Genomic DNA, 20,368 nt, shown 5'->3' on the forward strand with positions numbered 1-20,368 from the left:
CTCTACCACTAAGTCACATTCCCAGACTAGTTGTAATATTCTTTAACAAAGTGTTTTTTGTTGTTTAACAAGGTCTGTTTGTCTTTATAGTGTCCAAAATGTATAGCAAGGAATAGTAGGAATATGATATTTGCAGCACCTTGTAGTAGGAGATAGTATGTTAGATACCTGGGTGATAATTTGATTTGGCTTTGGAATGGACTCATATATATATATATATATATATATATATATATATATATATATATATATATATATATATATATATATATATACACACACACACACATATATATACACACATATACATATATACATTTATATGTATATATACATATATATTTTCTTTTTGTGGATTCAGACATTATATAGTACAATCAGTCTTTTCCATAGCAATCTTTTCATGAAGAATTAAGGAATGTATGTAAAAGGTTGGAAGTAAAACAAAAAAGGTTGGAAATTCAGAAAATGAACTGAGAATGCCAATAAAAATTATTTTTAGCCATAATTTTTCATACTCGCTGCTTTATTATCTAAAAGTCTAGTGAGTTAAAAGAATAGGACATATATAAATTAATGATGAACTGCTCTAAATCTTGAATGCCTATTCATATTACTTTATTTCATTGTAGATCAGACATATTTCCAGCATTTGGATCAAAACCTTGCTCAACAAGATTTTCTTCTGTGAAGAATAAAAACTTTAATATTTCTGAGCAAAGCTTCAATGCAGGTATTTTATAATTTATTTGATAAATACGTTATATAAAAATAAGATTGTTTAAATGATATGAAAAATGATAGCAAATACAGTTCAGATTAAGAATTTTTTTACTTATCAATTGTGACTAATCATTTTTAATTCCTTAAAAAAAACTTTTAACAAAAATATCTTGGGAAGAAAATACATTTGTTAACTGAATTAGTCACTGTTTTTCCTTTAAGTCTAGGTATAGTTGTCCCTTACTTTCCCATGCAGATATTTTGAATTAGTGGTATGGATTGAAAACTGTCAGATTTTCAAAAACACCCTTAATAGTCTAACATACAACATAGTTTGAAGACCACTTGTATCACAAATGACAGTGCCTTTAATAAACAAAAAAGAATGTGAACATGTATATAAACGCATGCAGGGTCAGTCATGTAGATAGGCATACATACTGACTGAAGTATAGTATAAATAGAAATGAGAGTCCATGGTGAAAAGTTACAGATAGCTTTACAAAATAAATATCAGAAAAGCTGAAACATGTCTTGACTTTGAAGGAAGGGGCCTAATTGGAGGAACAGACAGGTGGAAATAGGAATTGTGGGCAAATACAGTCATAATACTCAATGTATATAAACTGAGTGAAAACAGAAATGATGTAACTGGTGAGGGTAGATGGTAGAATGATGGAATGATGGAAGGATGACTGATTGAGATATTTCTACATATACATGGACATGTAAAATTGAAAAATGATTAATTTCCTTTAAAAATGTACAGTAACTACTAGCTGTTATCAGTTAAATACTACTTTTAAAGGAATAGGGAAGTTTATGCAGAGTCTTATGAAATAGGGATGTTTGTCATGTCTATCTTGTATGAGGAATTTTGTGAACTAATTTGGAAGTCTTAATTTTTTTTGGGGGGGGGGGTCCGGTCGTGGGGCCTGAACTCTAGGCCTGAGCGCTGTCCCTCAGCTCTTCAGCTCAAGGCTAGCGCTCTACCACTTGAGCCACAGCACCACTTCTGGCTTTTTTCTTTTTGCTTATGTGGTGCTGAGGAATCAAACCCAGGGCCTCAGGCATGTAAGGCAAGCGCTCTACCACTAAGCCACCTTCCCAGCCCTGGAAGTCTTAATTTTATAACATTGCTTCTCAGGAAGTAGGGTTCACAGTTTCAGTAATCATTTTGAAAAATGCTATGACTGATCTATTTAGCGCTGGATTTTTGCATGCTCTTCTCTGTATGATTAGTAACACAAAATTGAATTTTGAACAAATTATAACGGTATTATGTTTATTTTTACATGATCTCCATGTCAAAGTGACATCAACTTCAAGGCTACTTTACATTATAATTGCCTTCTAAAAATCTGTAGGGGGGGGGAGGAAATGGGAAGGGATGGGAAGGGGAAACAAAGGAGGAGGCAACAATGCTTGATAAGAAATGTACTCATCATCTTGCCCATGTAATTGTAACTCCTCTGTACAGTATTTTCACAATAAAAAAATCTGTACATACACTTGATTGTTATGTTAGTCACACATGTGGGGATTTCATTATTACATCTTCATAGATAATTCCACTATGTATTCCAGTATCGCTCCTCTTATCACTTTCCCTGTTTCTTCAATATCAACCCCACCATAATTTTTTTTTATTGTGAAAATACTGTACAGACGGGTTATAATTACATGGGCAAGATAATGAGTACATTTCTTATCAAGCATTGTAGCCTTCTCCTGTTTCCCCTCCCACCATAATTTGTGTGTGTGTTAGAGTTTTTATTATCAGGGAATTCAAACTACACTTGAAGATAGAAAATGCAGACTGCAATAGGCCTATACAAGTTTTCTAGTAATTTTAATATGTTTTTCTTAGTTTCTTCTCCTCTTAAATGCAACTGGCACATCTGTAGTGCATACTCTTCTCATTTCTTACCTTCTGAACCTTCTCAGTTTTTCCTTAGCTTATAAAAAGAATTCTCTTTTGGAAGAATATCTTGCTTTTGTTTTGTTTTTCTTTGTCGTGGAGCTTGAACTCTGGGCCTGGGGCACTGTCGCTGAGCTGTTCAGCTCAAGGCTAGCACTCTACCATGTGCTACTTTTGGAGATGAGTCTCATGGACTTTCCTGCCCCCGCTGGCTTTGAACTGCAACCTTGGATCTCAGCCTCCTGAATAGCTAGGCATATAGGCGTGAGCCACCGGTACCTGGCTGGAAGAATATCTTTAGAACTAGAAAAAGTAAATTTAGGGGCTAGGAAGGTGGCTCAGTGGTCGAGTGCTTGCCTTGTATGCATGGGTTCGATTCCTCAGCAGCACATAAGCAGAAAAAGCCGGAAGTTGTGCTGTGGCTCAAGTGGTAGAGTGCTAGCTTTGAGCTGAAGAGCTATAAGGGACAGCACCCAGGCCCAGAATTCAGGCCCATGACAAAAAAAAAAAAAAAAAAAAGTAAATTTAGGAGCTGGGAAGGTGGCTCAGTGGTAGAGTGCTTGCCTTGCATGCATGAGGCCCTAGGTTCAATTCCTCAGCACCACATAAGCAGAAAAAGCCAGAAGTGGCACTGTGGCTCAAGTGGTAGAGTGCTAGCCTTGAGCTGAAGAGCTGAAGGACAGCGCCCAGGCCCAAAGCTCAGGCCCCATGACTGCCCCCCCCCAAAAAAAAAAAAGTAAATTTAAAACCAAATTTGAATTCATCTTTGATACTAGTTGGATGACTTAAGGAATTAAATTTTAGCAGTAATTGAACTTAATATATATTTCTGAATATAATAACTGTTCCTCCAAATTTGTCTAATATTTACTATTTTCTAAACTTACCTAGTATTATCTGGGTGGGTACATGTAGCCTGAAGATTCTAGGGTATCATCTCATACCTGGTAAATCTTTATGGTTAGAAATCTGGACTTTTGAAAAGTCATTTAGGTATGTTAATGAATCAGGATTACAATTTCAGGATTACAATTACTGAATTCACTATAGATATTCTTAGTTAAATTTAACATTCTATAAAACTATTAAATTGCTAATGATTTAGCTTTCATAATTTGAGGTTTGGTTTACAGTACTCAGATGATTCTCACAAGTTTATTGTGAACATGAACATGATAATGCTCAGGATAAAGATTATTGAAAGAAAATATTGATTATGTAAAAATTATTAATCTAGACTATCTTTGCAATAATGTTTCTAATCAAGGTTATTGTGCATCTACAACTAGTACTGTGAATTATGCTATATTTCCTGAATGATACAATAGTAAACCTTTCCTATGCCATTAGATTAGTGTTTTATATTATTAGCAAGCATTTCTGCTCAAGGCCAATAAACTTTACTATAATTGATTAGTTATGAAAACTTTAAGAATCTAAAAATAAATCCATATTACTTATGGAAATATAATTTAATATCAGATATGTATTTATGAACTAATACCTTTTATTTTAGTTCTTTCCAATCCAGCTGCCATCAACAAGCTCCTCTTTTTACCATCCTGTTTATTATTATTATTTTTTTTTTTTTTGGGTCCGGTCATGGGGCCTGAACTCTGGGCCTGGGCGCTCTCCCTCAGCTCTTCAGCTCAAGGCTAGCGCTCTACCACTTGAGCCATAGTGCCACTTCCGGCTTTTTTCTTTTTGCTTATGTGGTGCTGGGGAATCAAACCCAGGGCCTCCGGCATGCAAGGCAAGCGCTCTACCACTGAGCCACCTTCCCAGCCCCCATCCTGTTTATTATTAAAATACATTATTGAAAACAAAGTATACTATTATTGTTGATGGTTTACAGGAGCTATGTTAAAAAAATAATGACTCATATTATTTAGGATTTTCTCATTTAGTAGTCATTTTATACTAGGTATAAAATATTATAAGATGATCAATTTACACATTTAAATCCAGATCAATTTTCTTGTTATCTATTGGGCATACAATATAACAATAAAACTTTGCTTTAATTAAACATTTAAGTCAGCCTTGAGCTGAATTGCTGAGGAACAGCATTCAGGCCCAGAGTTCAAGCTCCATGACTGACAAAAATAATAATAATAATAATAATACATTGGCATTTTTGAGTGCTAGGCACTGTGCTAAGCCTTTATGTACATTTTTCTTAATTTAATCCAGGTGACTCTTGTGAAAAAGATTCTACTTTTATCCCTAGGTTCTCTCAGTAGTTTAAGTGGCAGGGCTATAAAGCCAGGGAAGCAAATGCTACGTTCTTAATCACTATATAATGTACAACCACCAGTCAGATAGTATAACACATTACATGGAAGTAGAGGGAAAAAAAGGAAGGAATGAAGAAATCAGGCCTCTAAGACTATAGTTTTAAATCCTGGATTAAAACTTTTTAAAGTTAAAAGTATCATTTAAACTTTAAATTCTTTTGTTTATCAGCCTATTTTCCAGCTTTGTCTGGAACTCCCTATGTAACCCAAGCTGGCCTCCAACTCTCCATCCTTCTGCCTGAGTGCTGGGATAACAGGTGTGTGCCACTAGACCTGGCTTAAACATATATTTAATTATCTTTCCAAACATTACATTTGCTATTGCATTGAAATTTTAAAGCCTATTTTAAGAAATGCTATACTGTAATTTATGATATTTTTATCCATTAGATAAAAAAGCACAATATAAAATTGAATAAAGCTTTAAAATTACTATCACATATGTTTAAATATATTAACCTTTTTACAAGGTTAGAAAGATAGATTTGGAGGGTAGATGTGTACCTATTACATAATGTTATCTAAATTATTCAAATATTTATTTTATTTTATAGAGATTATAACATCCAATGTAAGCATAATTGGTCAACGTATGAACTATGGGTTTGGATGTGGTGATTTTGAAGATGATAGGTCACATGACATTTCATCTAGTGCTTTAAAAATACAAAATAAGGAATACCCAAGACATTATAAGCATAAAAAAGGTTAGTAAATTTCATGACAGATTAATTTTTAAGATTTAGTATCTCTTTAAATTAGAATCTTCCCTAATTTAATTGTACCAATAAAGAAAAGGTAGTGGGAGTCTCAGATTTGAAATTTTTCAACTTACCTTCTGTTGTGCTGTTAATTTTATAGAATAGGAGAATTCTTGGGTTTGTGTGTTAGTTTAGGCAGGCAATGAAAAAGACTGGCCATGAGTCAAAACTGCAATCCCTACTGACTTCTATCCCAAGGACATGCACAAAAGCTCAAGATTTCTTTAAAAAGAAAACATTTGACCACTAAAATGGAATTGAGGCAATCATATCATAGCTGCACTTTAAATTTTTCTGTTAGGGAAAAACAAAATGATTTATGACATTTTGTGTGTGTGGGTGTGTGTGTGTATGTGTGTTGTTGTTGTTGTTCTTTGTTTTCTTGAGTTGGTGATGAAACCTAGATCCTTGCCCATGTTCTGGGTAAGTACTCTACCACTGAGCCAAAAAGAAGTGATTTTTGAAGTGTACAAATAGATAACTAAATATACTAAATAGAAATTCCAAAATAAGTAAGAGTTGTTTTATGTGGGTTGTATGTGTGTGGGGGTATGGTTGTGGCAACTGTGGTAATCAAAAGCTAATAACTTTCTGGCCCAGTATGGTGGATTAGGTGGATTGTACCTATAATCTCAGCACTTGGAAGGCTAAAGCAATAGTACTACAAGACAGTTCACTAAGTAGCTACTTTGCAAGACTCTATCTTGAGAAGAAAAGAAAAATCAACTTTTTTTTTTTATTCTTGGTTATCTTAACTCATGCCAGTAAGGCATGTTAGGATATGGATTTTTCTTTTTTTGTATAAGTTACCCAACTTGATGATGAGGCTTTTACTTGTTTTTTTTTATTTGTAAATTTCTTAAAACTTAATCTGTGATATAATTTAGTATGTGTTCTGTAAGGCAGCAATAAGTTGATCACATAAATGAAAAACTGAATATTCATTTATTTTCTTCCTCATGTAATAAAAATCAAAGCTAGGTGCTGGTAGCTCGTGCCTGTAATCCTAGCTACATAGGAGGTTGAGATCTAAGGATCAGGGTTCAAAGCCACCCAGGGAGGAAAGTCCATGAGACTCTTAGGGCCAGTTAACCACCAGAAACTGGGAGTGGCTGTGGCTTAAAGTGGTGGAGCACTAGCTAACCTTGAACAAAAGAGCTCAGGAACAGTCAGTTCCCAGGCCCCAAGTTCAAGCCCCATTACCGACCTCCCCCCCTCCCCCCCTCCCCCCAAAAATCAAGGACAATAGTATTTTTTCTTAAGAAATCCGTATACTAATAGTTAAATAGGTTCCTTTGCTGCTAGGAACATCCATTTTGGATAGCAGACTCCATATTTGCAACCTTGTTTTTGTTGGGGTTTTTTGTTTGATTTGTTTTGAGATAATGCCCAGGTTGGCCTTATTCTCCATCCTTCAGCCTCTCAGTGGATGTTGGGCATGTGTACATCTCTTGATTAGCATTTAATTGTACTCCAGAAAATTACTTTACCATCAGAATTTCCAATTGTCAACCAAATGCCTACTAGCTCTATCTCAGCAACAAGAGCAGCAAACATTCAAAACCAACCTTACTTTTCTTTCCAGAACTGCTAGCATTACTATTTTCTTTTTTTTTTTTTTTTTTTTGGAGGGGGGGTCTGGTCTTGGGGCCTGAACTCTGGGCCTAGGCACTGTCCTTCCGCTCTTCAGCTCAAGGCTAGCACTCTACCACCTGAGCCACAGCGCCACTTCCAGCTTTTTTTCTTTTTGCTTATGTGGTTCTGGGGAATCAAACCCAGGGCCTCATGCATGCAATGCAAGCGCTTTACCACTGAGCTACCTTCCCAGCCCCAGCATTACTATTTTCATAGTTATAACTCTATAACTTCTTTTTTTTTTTTTTCTTGTCAGTCGTGAGGCTTGAACTCTTGGCCTGGGCACTGTCCCTCAGCTCTTCAGCTCAAGGCTAGCATTTTACCACTTGAGCTCACCACTTCCAGTTTTTGAATGATTTATTCACCATAAGAGCCTCACAGACTTTCCTTCCTGGGCTGGCTTTAAAACACAATCTCAGATCTCAGCCTCTTGAGTAGCTAGGATTACAGGCATGAGCTTCCATAACTTTTTTTTGTCCTCTTTATCTATTTCCTGTTGTCTAAGTTTAGGCAGTGGTCCATCTTACCAGTTGTAACTCTTTGTGATTTGGGCCTTCATTTACCCTTTCTCAAAACTTTGCTACATGATTTTTTCCCTCCATTTTTGCCCTTAATATACGTGCTAGTTAGCTATCTATGCACTTTTTTTTTCCTGTGTGCTGGACCTAAGGCTTGAATTTAGGACCTAGTCACTGTTCCCTGAGCTTTTGTGCTGAAGGCAGTGTGCTTCGGCTTGAATCCCCAGTTCTACTTCTGGCTTTTTTTTTTTTTTTTTTTTTTTTGTCCGGTCGTGGGGCCTGAACTCTGGGCCTGGACGCTGTCCCTCAGCTCTTCAGCTCAAGGCTAGTGCTCTACCACTTGAGCCACAGCACCATTTCTGGCTTTTTTCCTTTTGCTTATGTGGTGCTGAGGAATCGAACCCAGGGCCTCAGGCATGCAAGGCAAGCGCTTCTACCACTGAGCCAACTTCCCAGCCCATCTACTTCTGGCTTTTTGATGGCTAATTAGAGATAAGAGCCACACAGCTTTTTCCTGCTCAGGATGAACCATGGTCCTTAGATCTCAGCCTCCTGAGTAGCTAGGATTATAGATGTGAACTACCAACACCCAGCTCATACTATACTTTTTTTTTTGGGGGGGGTGTACTGGTCCTGGGGATTGAACTTGGCCTGGACACCGTCCTTGAGCTTTTGTGCTCAAAGCTAGCTCTCTACCATTTGAGTCACAGCTCCATTTCTGTCTCTTTTGGTAGGTAATGGGAAATAAGAGCCTTATAGACTTTGCTGGACTGGTTTTGAACTGTAATCCTCAGACCTCATCCTGACAAATAGCTAGGATTACAGGTGTGAGATACCAGCATAGGGCCATATTGTACTTTCTTAAAGAAACAGTACTAATGTCTTTATATTTTTAGTATACTTTTTGTAGGATTTCACTCAAATGACTATGAAAAAAATGGAATGATGATTATCCAATGAAAACTAATAGTGTAATCTTGGGTGTATTCATTCAAAACATGTGAGACAAGGAGGAGAGTAAATATGATCAAAGTACCCTGTACTCATGAAAATGCCATAATGAAACCCAGTATTTTGAGGGCTGAAGGCATTGGCTCAAGTGGTAGGGTATCTGCCTAATAGATTCAAACCTGTGTTCAAACCCAATACAACCAAACAATGAAAACCCCCACTATTTGTAGATTTAATATACTACTAATAAAAGATAACTATAAGTACAAAAATATCCTCAAATAGATTAAAGTGAATAATAAGTGAAATGCTGAACAGAAGTGAAAGACTCTCAAAAAGAAATATTGGCATTGTGTGCCAAATGGGTTCATTTTGTAACATCTCAGTATTTTTTTAAATTAGTTTTCAGTACCATCCCCTTCCTAGCCTCTATTGGCTTCTTTGAACCTGCTCATTTTGTACATAATATCATAGAGCCTAATTAATGACTTGAAAAGGTGAATAAAAATGAATGGTTGGAGTGTTAATAATCATGAATTAGTTTTTCTGTATTTGAATGAATTAGTAATATCAGGATATTTGTATATTTAAATATTTTTCTATTAGCACTGATACAATGAGCAATAAATGAAGTTTACTTTTCTAATTAGTCATCTCTTGATAGCCCATGTGTAGATTTTGTTTGTGGACTATTCAGCAGATGTTTTCATTTACTGAGATTTGACATCCCTTTGCCATAGAATATTTTTGGGGACTATGTAGTGCCTCTATTAGTGAATGCTAAAAGAGTACATACTATTGTTAATTATTCCAAATTATACTGAAGAAATATGAAGTAACTATCTACATGTGTTTTTGTTTTTATTTTTGTTTTTGGGTCCGGTCGTGGGGCCTGAACTCTGGGCCTGGGCGCTGTCCCTCAGCTCTTCAGCTCAAGGCTAGCACTCTACCACTTGAGCCACAGCACTACTTCCAGCATTTTTCTTTTTGCTTATGTGATGCTGAGGAATTGAACTCAGGGCCTCATGCATGCAAGGCAAGCGCTCTACCACTGAACTACCTTCCCAGTCCCGTGTTTTTGTTTTTTTGTTGTCTTTGTTTTTTGCTTTAATGTCTTCTATGTCACACAAAGCCAGAATATCAGTCTTACAGGTTAGCAAATCAATCTACTTAATTCTTTAAAGTCAGATTATTAAACTTTTAAAAAGCAGTAAACTACTTTTTTCATGGACATAAATTATATTTTGTGGGCTGGGAAGGTGGCTCAGTGGTAGAGTGTTTGTCTCGCATGCATGATTCGATTCCTAGCACCACAAAAGCAGAAAACGCTGGAAGTGGTGCTGTGGCTCAAGTGGTAGAGCACTAGCCTTGAGCTGAAGAGCTGAGGGACAGTGCCCAGGCCCAGAATTCAAGCCCCACAACTGACAAAAAATATATAAATAAATAAAAATTAAAATTATATTTTGTTTTTCACTTTTCTGCTTTGATACATCTAACATGTATTTTTTTTGAAAAGTTATTCTGTGCCAAGTACTGCACTAGTTCTGGAAAAGAATGTCAGAACTAGAGCACAATCTCATCCTATATGGATTTACTGCCTAGTAGGAAAGTGAATAAATAGTGAGAAACTGAGATGAAGTTAATTTAGCTAAGTACAGATTGCTGTGAGATTGACTTGCACTGTTTTTGGATGTCAAATTATTTCCTTCATGATTACCTTTTGTGCTCTGATTATCATTCTATATTTCTTCTTTTACCCTGCTATAGGTAAACTCCTTTAAGGGAAGAAAACTTCTGTTCTCTTTAGTACCTGTTGTATGGTTGATTTCTAATTACAAATACTTATTGAGTTAATTGGCACATGTGATTAATTTATAAGCTCTTTGTATGAACTAATTCTTTAATTTTAAAAGACTATTATAATACCCTAAAATACTTGCAATAAGTAAACATTTTTAAATGTGGAGTTTCTTTTTCTTTTAGGATTTACAAAATCATCAAATTTACAACAGATTGCCAGTTTTGACTTCACATCTACAAATACTTTATCAGAGGACTCTGTAGTAGTTGTTGGAAAAGGTATTTCAAAGTCATTAACTTTTAAGTCATATGTGTTCTTTTTACATATAAGTAAAGCTTGTTTTTAAGTTGAAAAAATTAGAAGTGAATACTTATGTTTGTTTGCATTTCTATCCTCTAACAGAACAAGAGATGTATTATGTGACAGCCATAGTTGAGGTACTTCTAAGATAGTTTGAGTAGTTTAAATTCAAAAGGTAGTTTTTACTTACCAGCTTTAATAATTAATATAGCAATATGGAATTTATTATCTCCCATAAAAAGACAAATCAGAATGAACTCTAGTTACATATAGATATATAAATATATGGGGGTAAGGAAACTTTTTTTTTTTTTTTTTTTTTTTTTTTTTTTTTTTTTTGGGTCCGGTTGTGGGGCCTGAACTCTGGGCCTGGGCGCTGTCCCTCAGCTCTTCAGCTCAAGGCTAGCGCTCTACCACTTGAGCCACAGCGCCACTTCCGGCTTTTTTCTTTTTGCTTATATGGTGCTGAGGAATCGAACCCAGGGCCTCAGGCTTGCAAGGCAAGCGCTCTACCACTGAGCCACCTTCCCAGCCCCAGGGTAAGGAAACTTTTGAACAACATAATTGCATATCTCTTTTTAAATTAAAATTAAATTTTTACTGTAGAATTATTTTGTGGTATACTTTAAAACCATGCATCTTTTTTTAAAATAGACTAGAATAAAATTTTTGGGAATTGTTTCCAGCTTCTTGATAAACCCATTAGGTTAATTTAATATTCTATCCTCATTAGCTCATATCTTTTTGTTTTTTCTTTTTTGCCAGTCCTAGAGCTTGAACTCAGAGCCAGGGCACTGTCCCTGATCTTCTTTTGCTCAGGGCTGGTACTCTACCATAGCACCAATTCTGGCTTTTTCTGTTTATATGGTACTGAGGAATCAAACCCAGGGCTTCATGCATGCAAGGCAAGCACTCTACCACTAAGATACATTCCCAGCCTGGCTCATATCTTTTGCTCTTTTTCTACTCTTCTGTTAGCCTTCTATCCAGTAGTAACATTTTACACTTGCTTAACTCTGCACATAAATATCCTAACCTTATAGCATTTCCTCTTTCCTGCCTTGTCCATCCAAATCCATTATGTCTTTTAGTTCCTACTCAAATCTGTGTTCCTTGAAATGATTGTAAACATCCAATTCACATAAGCATTCCTATGAATCTTTCTATGGTCATGGTGTAGTTCCTACTCTTTTTTATTTATTAGGGTATCTGTTTTATAATTACCTAAGTTGTTGTTCTTATAAAATTGATTGCTTCTTTAATATAAGAGCATTGTTTTAAAGTCTCCACAATAGCATCACATAAACACTTAATGACTATTTGATGATTGGTTCATTGCAGGTGTATTTGGAAGTTCAAATTCAGCACCAGTAACTTGCAACCAACCTGTGATACCTCCTGCAGAAAATGGGGATACGTTTTCAGTTAAACCAAGTATTGACCCACCAACAGGGGTTTATGGAAGAGCAGTTCAACACAGTATTCCATCATATCTTGATGTTGAAAATGACAAAAATGTAAGGTTACTCAATAATCACTTGTAAAAATTTAAGTCAATAATATGTCTTTATATTAGATAATGAGGTATTAAGAGTATTTTGATTAAAAATTTTAAATTTAATCAGATAAAATATCTTATGCTTTTAATCCCAACACTTTCAAGGTTGAAGCAGGAAGAATACAAGGCTAGCCTGTTCTAAATAGCACAACTGTGTATCAAACACTGCTTCCCCCCAATAAATTTTTAAAAAAATCTTCCCAATGTAATTGTAATGTCTTATTATTAATCATTTGAATAGTAGATTATTCTCCTTTCCCACTAAATAAATTTGTAAAGTATATTGTATAGTGATATGGTGACCTATGTCACTATATAGTAAACTATGTTACTATATAGTGAACTATGTAACTATATGACTATAGTGTGTAATATACTTTTTATATGTTTATGTGTATATATTAAACAGTTTTCTAGTATATCTTCATGTCATCACAGGCTGATATCCTCGGGTAATGATTTCATTTCCTGTTAGATTTTAGGATTCTAAAAAAGTTTTGTTTTGTATAGTTTTGTGTGTGTGTGTCTGTGTCTGTGTACCATTACTAGGGCTTAAACTTGGGGCTTGGAAACTGTCCCATAGCATCATGCTCAGAGTTGGCACTCTGTCATTTGAGCTCCACTTCCAGCTTTTAGATGGCTAATTGGAGGTAAGAGTCTTAACAGACTTTCCTGGCCAGCTGGCTTCAAATCTTCAAATCTCTATCCTCAGATTTCAGCCTCCTGGATAAGATTATAGTGTAAGCCACTGGTGCTTAGATATTTAATGTACACATGTACAGTTATCTGAGATAGAAATACTTTATATGTCAAACGTCTTGAATACTTTTTGGATATTTCAACTTTTTCATGCAGACTAAAGTTTCTATTTCAAAATCTACTTATGAAAAGATGAGACAAAAAAGAAAAGAAGAAAAAGATCTTTTTGATGTTAAAGACTATGAAAAGAAAGAGCAGAATCCATGGGATCGAATGAAACATACTGAGAAAATGACACCAGAAAGTAAGTAGGACTGGAGTTTTGGTGTTTTTTTGGTTTAGTAGTATTCTAAAAATGGAGTAATATGATTGCTTTTTCACTCAAGAGGTTGAGCACTCACCTTGAGCTGAAGAGCTCAGGGACAGCAGCTAGACCCAGAGTTCAAGCCCTATGACAGACACACACAAAAAAAGGCTATTTTGACTTATAAACTAGAATTTGCAAAACTCAGTAACTCTATTATAAATATTGATTTTTCTCTCATAAAGTACTGATTTTCTCATTCTCTCATGCTCTTGCGGCTTTATCTTGAACATTCTAGGACAGTGACTGTTTCCCTTTTATCCAGGACAGCACTTTACATCTGATAAACACTTAGCAAATGTCTGATTATGGAAGAAATATTGCTCTGTACACAGTCTTTGGATGTGTAAGGGATCATTAACACTCAGCCAATAGAGAAAATCAACTAAAGTTTTATATAGGTGCCATGTACTCTCATATTGTAATTCTCAGTTACTGTAAAAATACTGTACAGAGGAGTTACAATTACATGAACAAGGTATAGCTACACATTTTTACAAAATAGGATCATATTTCTTTCTTTTGCTCCTTTTCTTGGTGGTAGAGGGGGTTGTTTATTAGAATCTCACAAATTTTTCTGCCTGGGCACTATCCTCAGATCCTGAGGATACTCAGCCTCCTCAGTAGCTATGATAGGCAGCACCTAGCTTGATTTTGCTCTTTTGAAGTACTTACATATTTATATTAGATGGAATATATAATTTTGAATATAAATTGTATGGTTGTGAATATCTTTGATTTGGGTATTCCTTGAAGAATAAACTAGTACTGCCACTTTCTCTAAGAAATATTAATAGGACCAGTAGTTGGAATTGCATTTGTATTCTTTTATTTCATTTATTCATATTTTTGTCGGTCTGGGGGCTTGAACTCTGGGTTTGGGCGCTGTCCCTCAGCTCTTCAGCTCAAACTGAGCACTCTACCACTGGAGTCACTTCCATTTTTCTATTGTTTATTGGCTTTGAACCTCGATCCTCAGATCTCAGCCTCCTGAGTAGCTAGGATTACAGGCATGAACCACCGGTGCCCAGCTTATTTTATTTAAATTTAATTTTATTGTCAAGGTGATGTGTACAGAGGGTTTACAGTTACATATGTAAGGTAGTAAGTACATTTCTTGTCAAATATTGTTACCTCCTCCCTCGTTTTTCTCCCAGTGGCATTTGTATTCTTTATGTCAAGGTTCTCTCATTCCTTATTTAATATATTTTGTTTTAGGTGAAGCATCTACTGGAGTCATTCCACAGTACAAAGAAAGGATAACTTCCATCACGCACAGTCCAGAAATAATAGATTCCTTGGAACTACGGCCATTTTCCAAACCAGAAATAGCACTAACAGAAGCTTTAAGGCTATTATCTGATGAAGATTGGTAAGTTAACCACCCTTAACTTAAAGCTAAGTTCCAAGGGTTTCTGTAAAAAAAAAATTTTTAGGGTGCTCGGAAGGTGGCTCAGTGGTAGAATGCTTGCCTTGCATGCATGAGGCCTTGGGTTCAATTCCTCAGCACCACATGAGCAGAAAAAGCCAGAAGTGGCACTGTGGCTTAAGTGGTAGAATGCTATACCCTTGAGCTGAAAAGCTGAGGGACAGTACCCAGGGCCAGAATTCAGGCCCCACAACTGACAAAAATAAATAAATAATTTTTTAGTTAAAAACCTTGAAACATATTTCCTATTAATAAGGTCTTATAAAAAGAATTATTGGGGGGGCTGGGAAGGTGGCTCAGTGGTAGAGCGCTTGCCTTGCATGCCTGAGGCCCTGGGTTCGATTCCTCAGCACCACATAAGCAAAAAGAAAAAAAAAAGCTGGAAGTGGCGCTGTGGCTCAAGTGGTAGAGCGCTAGCCTTGAGCTGAAGAGCTGAGGGACAGTGCCCAGGCCCAGAGTTCAGGCCCCATGACCGGACCCAAAAGGATTATTGGGGCTGGGAAGGTGGCTCAGTGGTAGACCACTTGCATTGCATGCATGAGGCCCTGGGTTCGATTCCTCAGCACCACATAAGCAGAAAGAAAAAAGCCGGAAGTGGTGCTGTGGCTCAAGTGGGAGAGTGCTAGCCTTGAGCTGAAGAGCAGAGGGACAGCGCCCAGGCCCAGAGTTCAGGCCCCACAACCGGACCCCCAAAAAATCAAAAAAAAAAAAAAAAAGGATTATTTTTAGCTATTAGGCCTCTTGAGTCTTTTGAGCTTATTAATGTAGATGAACTCTGGCCTAAATATTAGAAGTTATATTGCACTTACATGTGATAAGGTCATTATTCTTTATATAGACAAAAGATCTGAATTATATGCCACGAATTATGAAAACCTTTGTTATTAGGATACAAATCTCACTTAAATCTACAAATAATGACAGGATTTGTAATAGACATTTCTATATCAATAGGAAAAATTAACTAGAATTTTGCATGGAGATGTCATATACCTTCATTTTTTAGTTGTCAGTTGTATAATAAAACAGGTATATCTACATATTTTTACAAAACAAGAAAACTTTCTAGAAGTATTTTTCTGGAAATGTAACCTATAATTTCCTAGAAATGCCTCTCTTTCTATTACTGTAGCAGCCGCGTAGCCAGTTCCTTCAGTAACTAAGGGGTGGCAAAAAAAGTAGCAACATTTATCCTACCTCTTTCAGCTGGAACAGCCACTGGCTACCTTTGTCTCAATTTCTTCCCTATTTCTATCTCTCATAGTCCCATTATGCATCTCCTCACCAAATTTGCCTGTTATGTTTATCAGCATAAAAGTTTACTATAGAATTGGGAATATAGCTCAATGAGACTACAGGGTTTGTTTCTTAGTCTTCTTCATCTTTACTTTCTCTTCTCTCCCTCCTTCCCTACCATTCCCCTTCTCCTGCTCCCCCTACCCTTTGTATGATTTCTTGAGAGGATTTCACTATATAGCTTAGGCTAGGCTGGACTCTTGGTCCTCTTGCCTCAGACTTCAACTGTAGGCTAACATACTCAACTTCAAGTCCTTCTTTGTTCTTTTCTGCTTTTATTGTGGTTTTGTTTGTTCGTTTGCTTGCTTGTTTGATTGATTAATTTTGGTAACATCTTACTATATGGAATAGTATCTTACGGTTTTGATTTACATTTTCCTAATGCTAGTGACTATTAAACTTGAGTATCTTTTCATATGTTTATTGCCCATTTGTGTATCTTCCTTGGACAAGTATGCATACAAGTCCATTTTGTTATTTGTTTATATATATATATATTTTTTTTTTTTTATTTAATTGGAGATAAGAGTTTCAAGGACTTTCCTGCTCAGGCTGGCTTTGAACCTTGATCCTCAGATCTCAGCCTTCTGAGTAGCCAGGATTATATGTGTGAGCCATGAGTATATGTCACAAGTACATATTGAAATAGGATGATTTTTTGTTACTGAGTTTTAGGAATTCTCTATAAATTCCTAGATCAGTTATTTTTTACATTCCTCAGTTTATCTTTTATTTAATGTTAAGTTGTAGGAATTTTAAATAACCTACAGTTGATTAAAAGGGAATTCATGATAAAAATAGAAGATACTTGAAGAAAGATGTGGGAAATAGACTCTGCACACATAGTAACTAACAATGTCTCTAAAACTAATGATTTATAGTAAAAAAATCTTCATATTAAAATTCTGCTTTTGATGGGTTTTTTTCTTCCATTTTTTTACACAATTACAAAAGAAAAAAAAGCATATGCCCTAAAATCTTGATTATTCTTCTTTTGAGAGGACCAAATGCTTATTTTTCCTCTATATTTATGGACTTGGGAAACTTTTTATACAACAAAATTTCTCCAGTGAATGTCTGGGTTTTAAAAAGAAAAAGAGGGGCTGGGAAGATGGCTCAGTGGTAGAGTGCTTGCCTTGCATGCCTGAGGCCCTGGGTTCGATTCCTCAGCACCACATAAGCAAAAAAGAAAAAAAAAGCCAGAGGTGGTGCCGTGGCTCAAGTGGTAGAGCACTAGCCTTGAGCTGAAAGAGCTGAGGGACAGCGCCCAGGCCCAGAGTTCAGGCCCCACTACCGGACCCAAAAAAAAAAAAAAAGAAAAGAAAAAGATTAATATATGAAAGTGTACAGAGGATGCTCAGAACAAAAAATGATGGAAAAATTGTTTCAGTCACTGATTATTTCATTATCTTCAGACTTACTTGCCCTTCATCCTTCCCCAGCCCCAATCTATATGAAGATATTTAAGATCAAGAAAAAGGCTTAAATATTTTAAAATAATTAAAAAATAAAAATTCACATTTAAAAAGGAACACTCAAGTCAGGATATATTTTCCCATCATGCTTTTCTATGAACAGGTGTCTGAACCAAAACACTGTCGTGTCTCAACTGGTTCAAGTTTATTGAAAACTGATTCCCATGACAATAGAATGACAACTCTTAACAGAAGCGCTTCGGTTTTTGTTCTACTTAATTTTAATTTCTGATATGGGGTATCAGAAATTTTAAATTCCTGATATGGGGTAGATGGAAAGGAGTTTAGGAATTCATTTCTATTAAAATATAGAAGTTATTACAAAAGCCTAACTAAAAACACACCAATAAGTCGGGGCCTGGAGGCTCACGCCTATAATCCTCAGGAGGCTGAGATCTAAGGCTCATGGTGTTCAAAGCTAGCTAGCCCAGGCAGGTAAGTCCGTGAGACTCTTTTTTTTTTTTTTTTCACCCTCCCCCGTGAGACTCTTATCTCCAATTAACCACCAGTAAACCAGAAGTGGCACTGTGGCTACTGTGGCACTGTGAGTGGTAGAGCACTCACCTTGAGCTTAAAAGCTCAAGGACAGTGCCCAGGCCCAGAGTTCAAAACCACAACAAAACTATACCAATATAATCAGACTTCACATACAATAGCTAAGAGAATCCAGATGTTTCAGTAAACCGAATTTGCCTGGCAGAATGCTGACAAATTCCCACCCACTTACCCCCTTGCAATGAAAAACACAATTCAAAACAAATCATAGAGCTAGAATTTTGATATCTGAAATATTTTAAAGTAGGTTTTTCCATAGGACAACTGGCTTAGCTCTGCCTTATATGATCTCCAGGTTTATCTTTTCACAGATAATGGTTTGCTAAGACTTGCTGCTTCTTCCTCAGATGGAGGGCAAGTATGGCTCACATTTTATCCATCGTCCCCAGACCATACTGTTCTGTTTCACAGAACCCTACCCTTAAGAGTGGCTAAAATTTGTATTCCTCATCAGCCCAGGCAAACTCCTGCAGGGTTTTGTTTGGGATCCCCACCCCCATTCCCCAATTCTTACACCAAGCCACTGTGATCCTAGAGTCCAGATAATTTGAGTTTGGAGGTTCCAAGGCAATTTGTTTATTCTCCGCCTGATCTTTGGCCTAAATTCTAGCTTCATCAACTGCTCCTCTAGTCTCTGTACAGCCTTCTTTGATTCTACTACCTTCTTGGTCTTTGCATCTTTCTAGACTTTGGCATCAGCTCTAGCACTTCTCAGGTCTCTGAGATCTGCTAGCTGTTCTTTCTTGGCAATCTTAGACTGCAAGTTCATCTTAGACTTTTCAGAAGGTTTTGGTGGTGCCCTCCACTGGTTACAAAGAATTGCAGCAGCTCAATTGGTACAGAATCTTTGCTGGGGGCTGGGAAGGTGGCCCAATGGTAGAGCGTTTGCCTTACATGCATGAGGCCCTGGGTTCGATTCCTCAGCACCACATATGCAAAAAGAAAAAAAGCCGGAAATGGTGCTGTGGCTCAAGTGGTAGAGCACTAGCCTTGAGCTGAAGAGCTGAAGGACAGCGCCCAGGCCCAGAGTTCAGGCCCCACGACGGGACCCCACACCCCCCCCCAAAAAAAACCAATCTTTGTTGGATGTTCGCATATGGGGCTGTCAGTTGTTTTAGCTGCTGCAGTAATGTGATAGAGGCATTGTATGTGCAGAATACCTTAGCCGTTGAGATCCTGAAGATGCTTATTTAGAATACCAGTATTGAGTCTATCAAAAAAATCATCCTCTGGCTGCTTGTCCTCCATAAATGCAACTTGTCTTTTTGCTCTATTGACAATGTTCCTTGAAACCCACAACTTTTTATTTTTTCATGCTATATATTTTCATTGCTCTCTTTTCCTTCTTTCTCTGTCTTCTTTTGGATTATTTGCATACTATTATTCTGTATTTATTAATTTTATCTTTTTTGGACATTATTTTATGTTTATGTTCTTGTTCTAGGGTATATAATATATATCTTTGATTTCTCATTTCAGCTTCAAATATAATCTTACCACTTCACATTAAATTTATGTAAGAATAGTAGACTTAAAGTAGTAGATTTACTATTCTTATTACTCTAGCTGTATCCAGTAAGAGTATGCATAAGTATGTTACCAACTCCTTAATATATTGTTCTAATTTTTTCTTGTAAAAGTTATTTATCTTATTTTTTGCAGTGCTAGTGGTGAAACCTGGGGATTTGTTGCATCATTTTCTAGAGAAAAAATTAAAATTTGCTTCATTCTTACTATTTCCATTGTTCTTTATGCCTTTTTGTAAGTCTGAATTTCATCTGGTTTCATTGTATAATTTCTTTTTCCCACAGGGAGAAGAAAATTGAGGGACTAAATTTTATTAGATGTTTAGCTGCTTTTCATTCTGAAATATTGAACACAAAGTTGCATGAAACAAGTTTTGCCGTAGTTCAAGAGGTAAACTTACTTTTCAGACAATTTAAGGATTTTTTTAAAAACAGATTGGTATTTCCTTTTTTTTACACAGCTCTGTATTATGTAATATCAGTATACTTACTTGTATGCAAAGTAGCCCAGGTCTTCTTTTGTGACAATTAAAAAATTATTAGATGTTGATTTTTTAGG

General features: G+C 36.2%; 1 protein-coding gene across 4 annotated transcripts in view; it reads left to right on the top strand.

Moving 5' to 3' along the window:
* Positions 1–20,368, top strand: part of Togaram1 (TOG array regulator of axonemal microtubules 1) — a 64,965-nt gene that overhangs the window by 24,754 nt on the left and 19,843 nt on the right. For 2 of the 4 annotated variants that reach the window (XM_070027238.1, XM_070027247.1), the window contains exons 7-13: positions 633–733; positions 5,496–5,648; positions 10,790–10,885; positions 12,249–12,424; positions 13,321–13,468; positions 14,747–14,900; positions 20,095–20,200. In XM_070027238.1, coding sequence (XP_069883339.1) covers positions 633–733; positions 5,496–5,648; positions 10,790–10,885; positions 12,249–12,424; positions 13,321–13,468; positions 14,747–14,900; positions 20,095–20,200 — 934 coding nt within the window. The remainder of the gene's footprint in view (positions 1–632; positions 734–5,495; positions 5,649–10,789; positions 10,886–12,248; positions 12,425–13,320; positions 13,469–14,746; positions 14,901–20,094; positions 20,201–20,368) is intronic. The other 2 variants (XM_070027255.1, XM_070027264.1) reach the window with 1 other exon arrangement.

Source organism: Dipodomys merriami, unplaced genomic scaffold, assembly GCF_024711535.1.
Source record: "Dipodomys merriami isolate MVZ:Mamm:240054 unplaced genomic scaffold, mDipMer1.0.p SCAF_1, whole genome shotgun sequence".
In the NCBI taxonomy this organism is placed as follows: Eukaryota; Metazoa; Chordata; class Mammalia; order Rodentia; family Heteromyidae; genus Dipodomys; species Dipodomys merriami.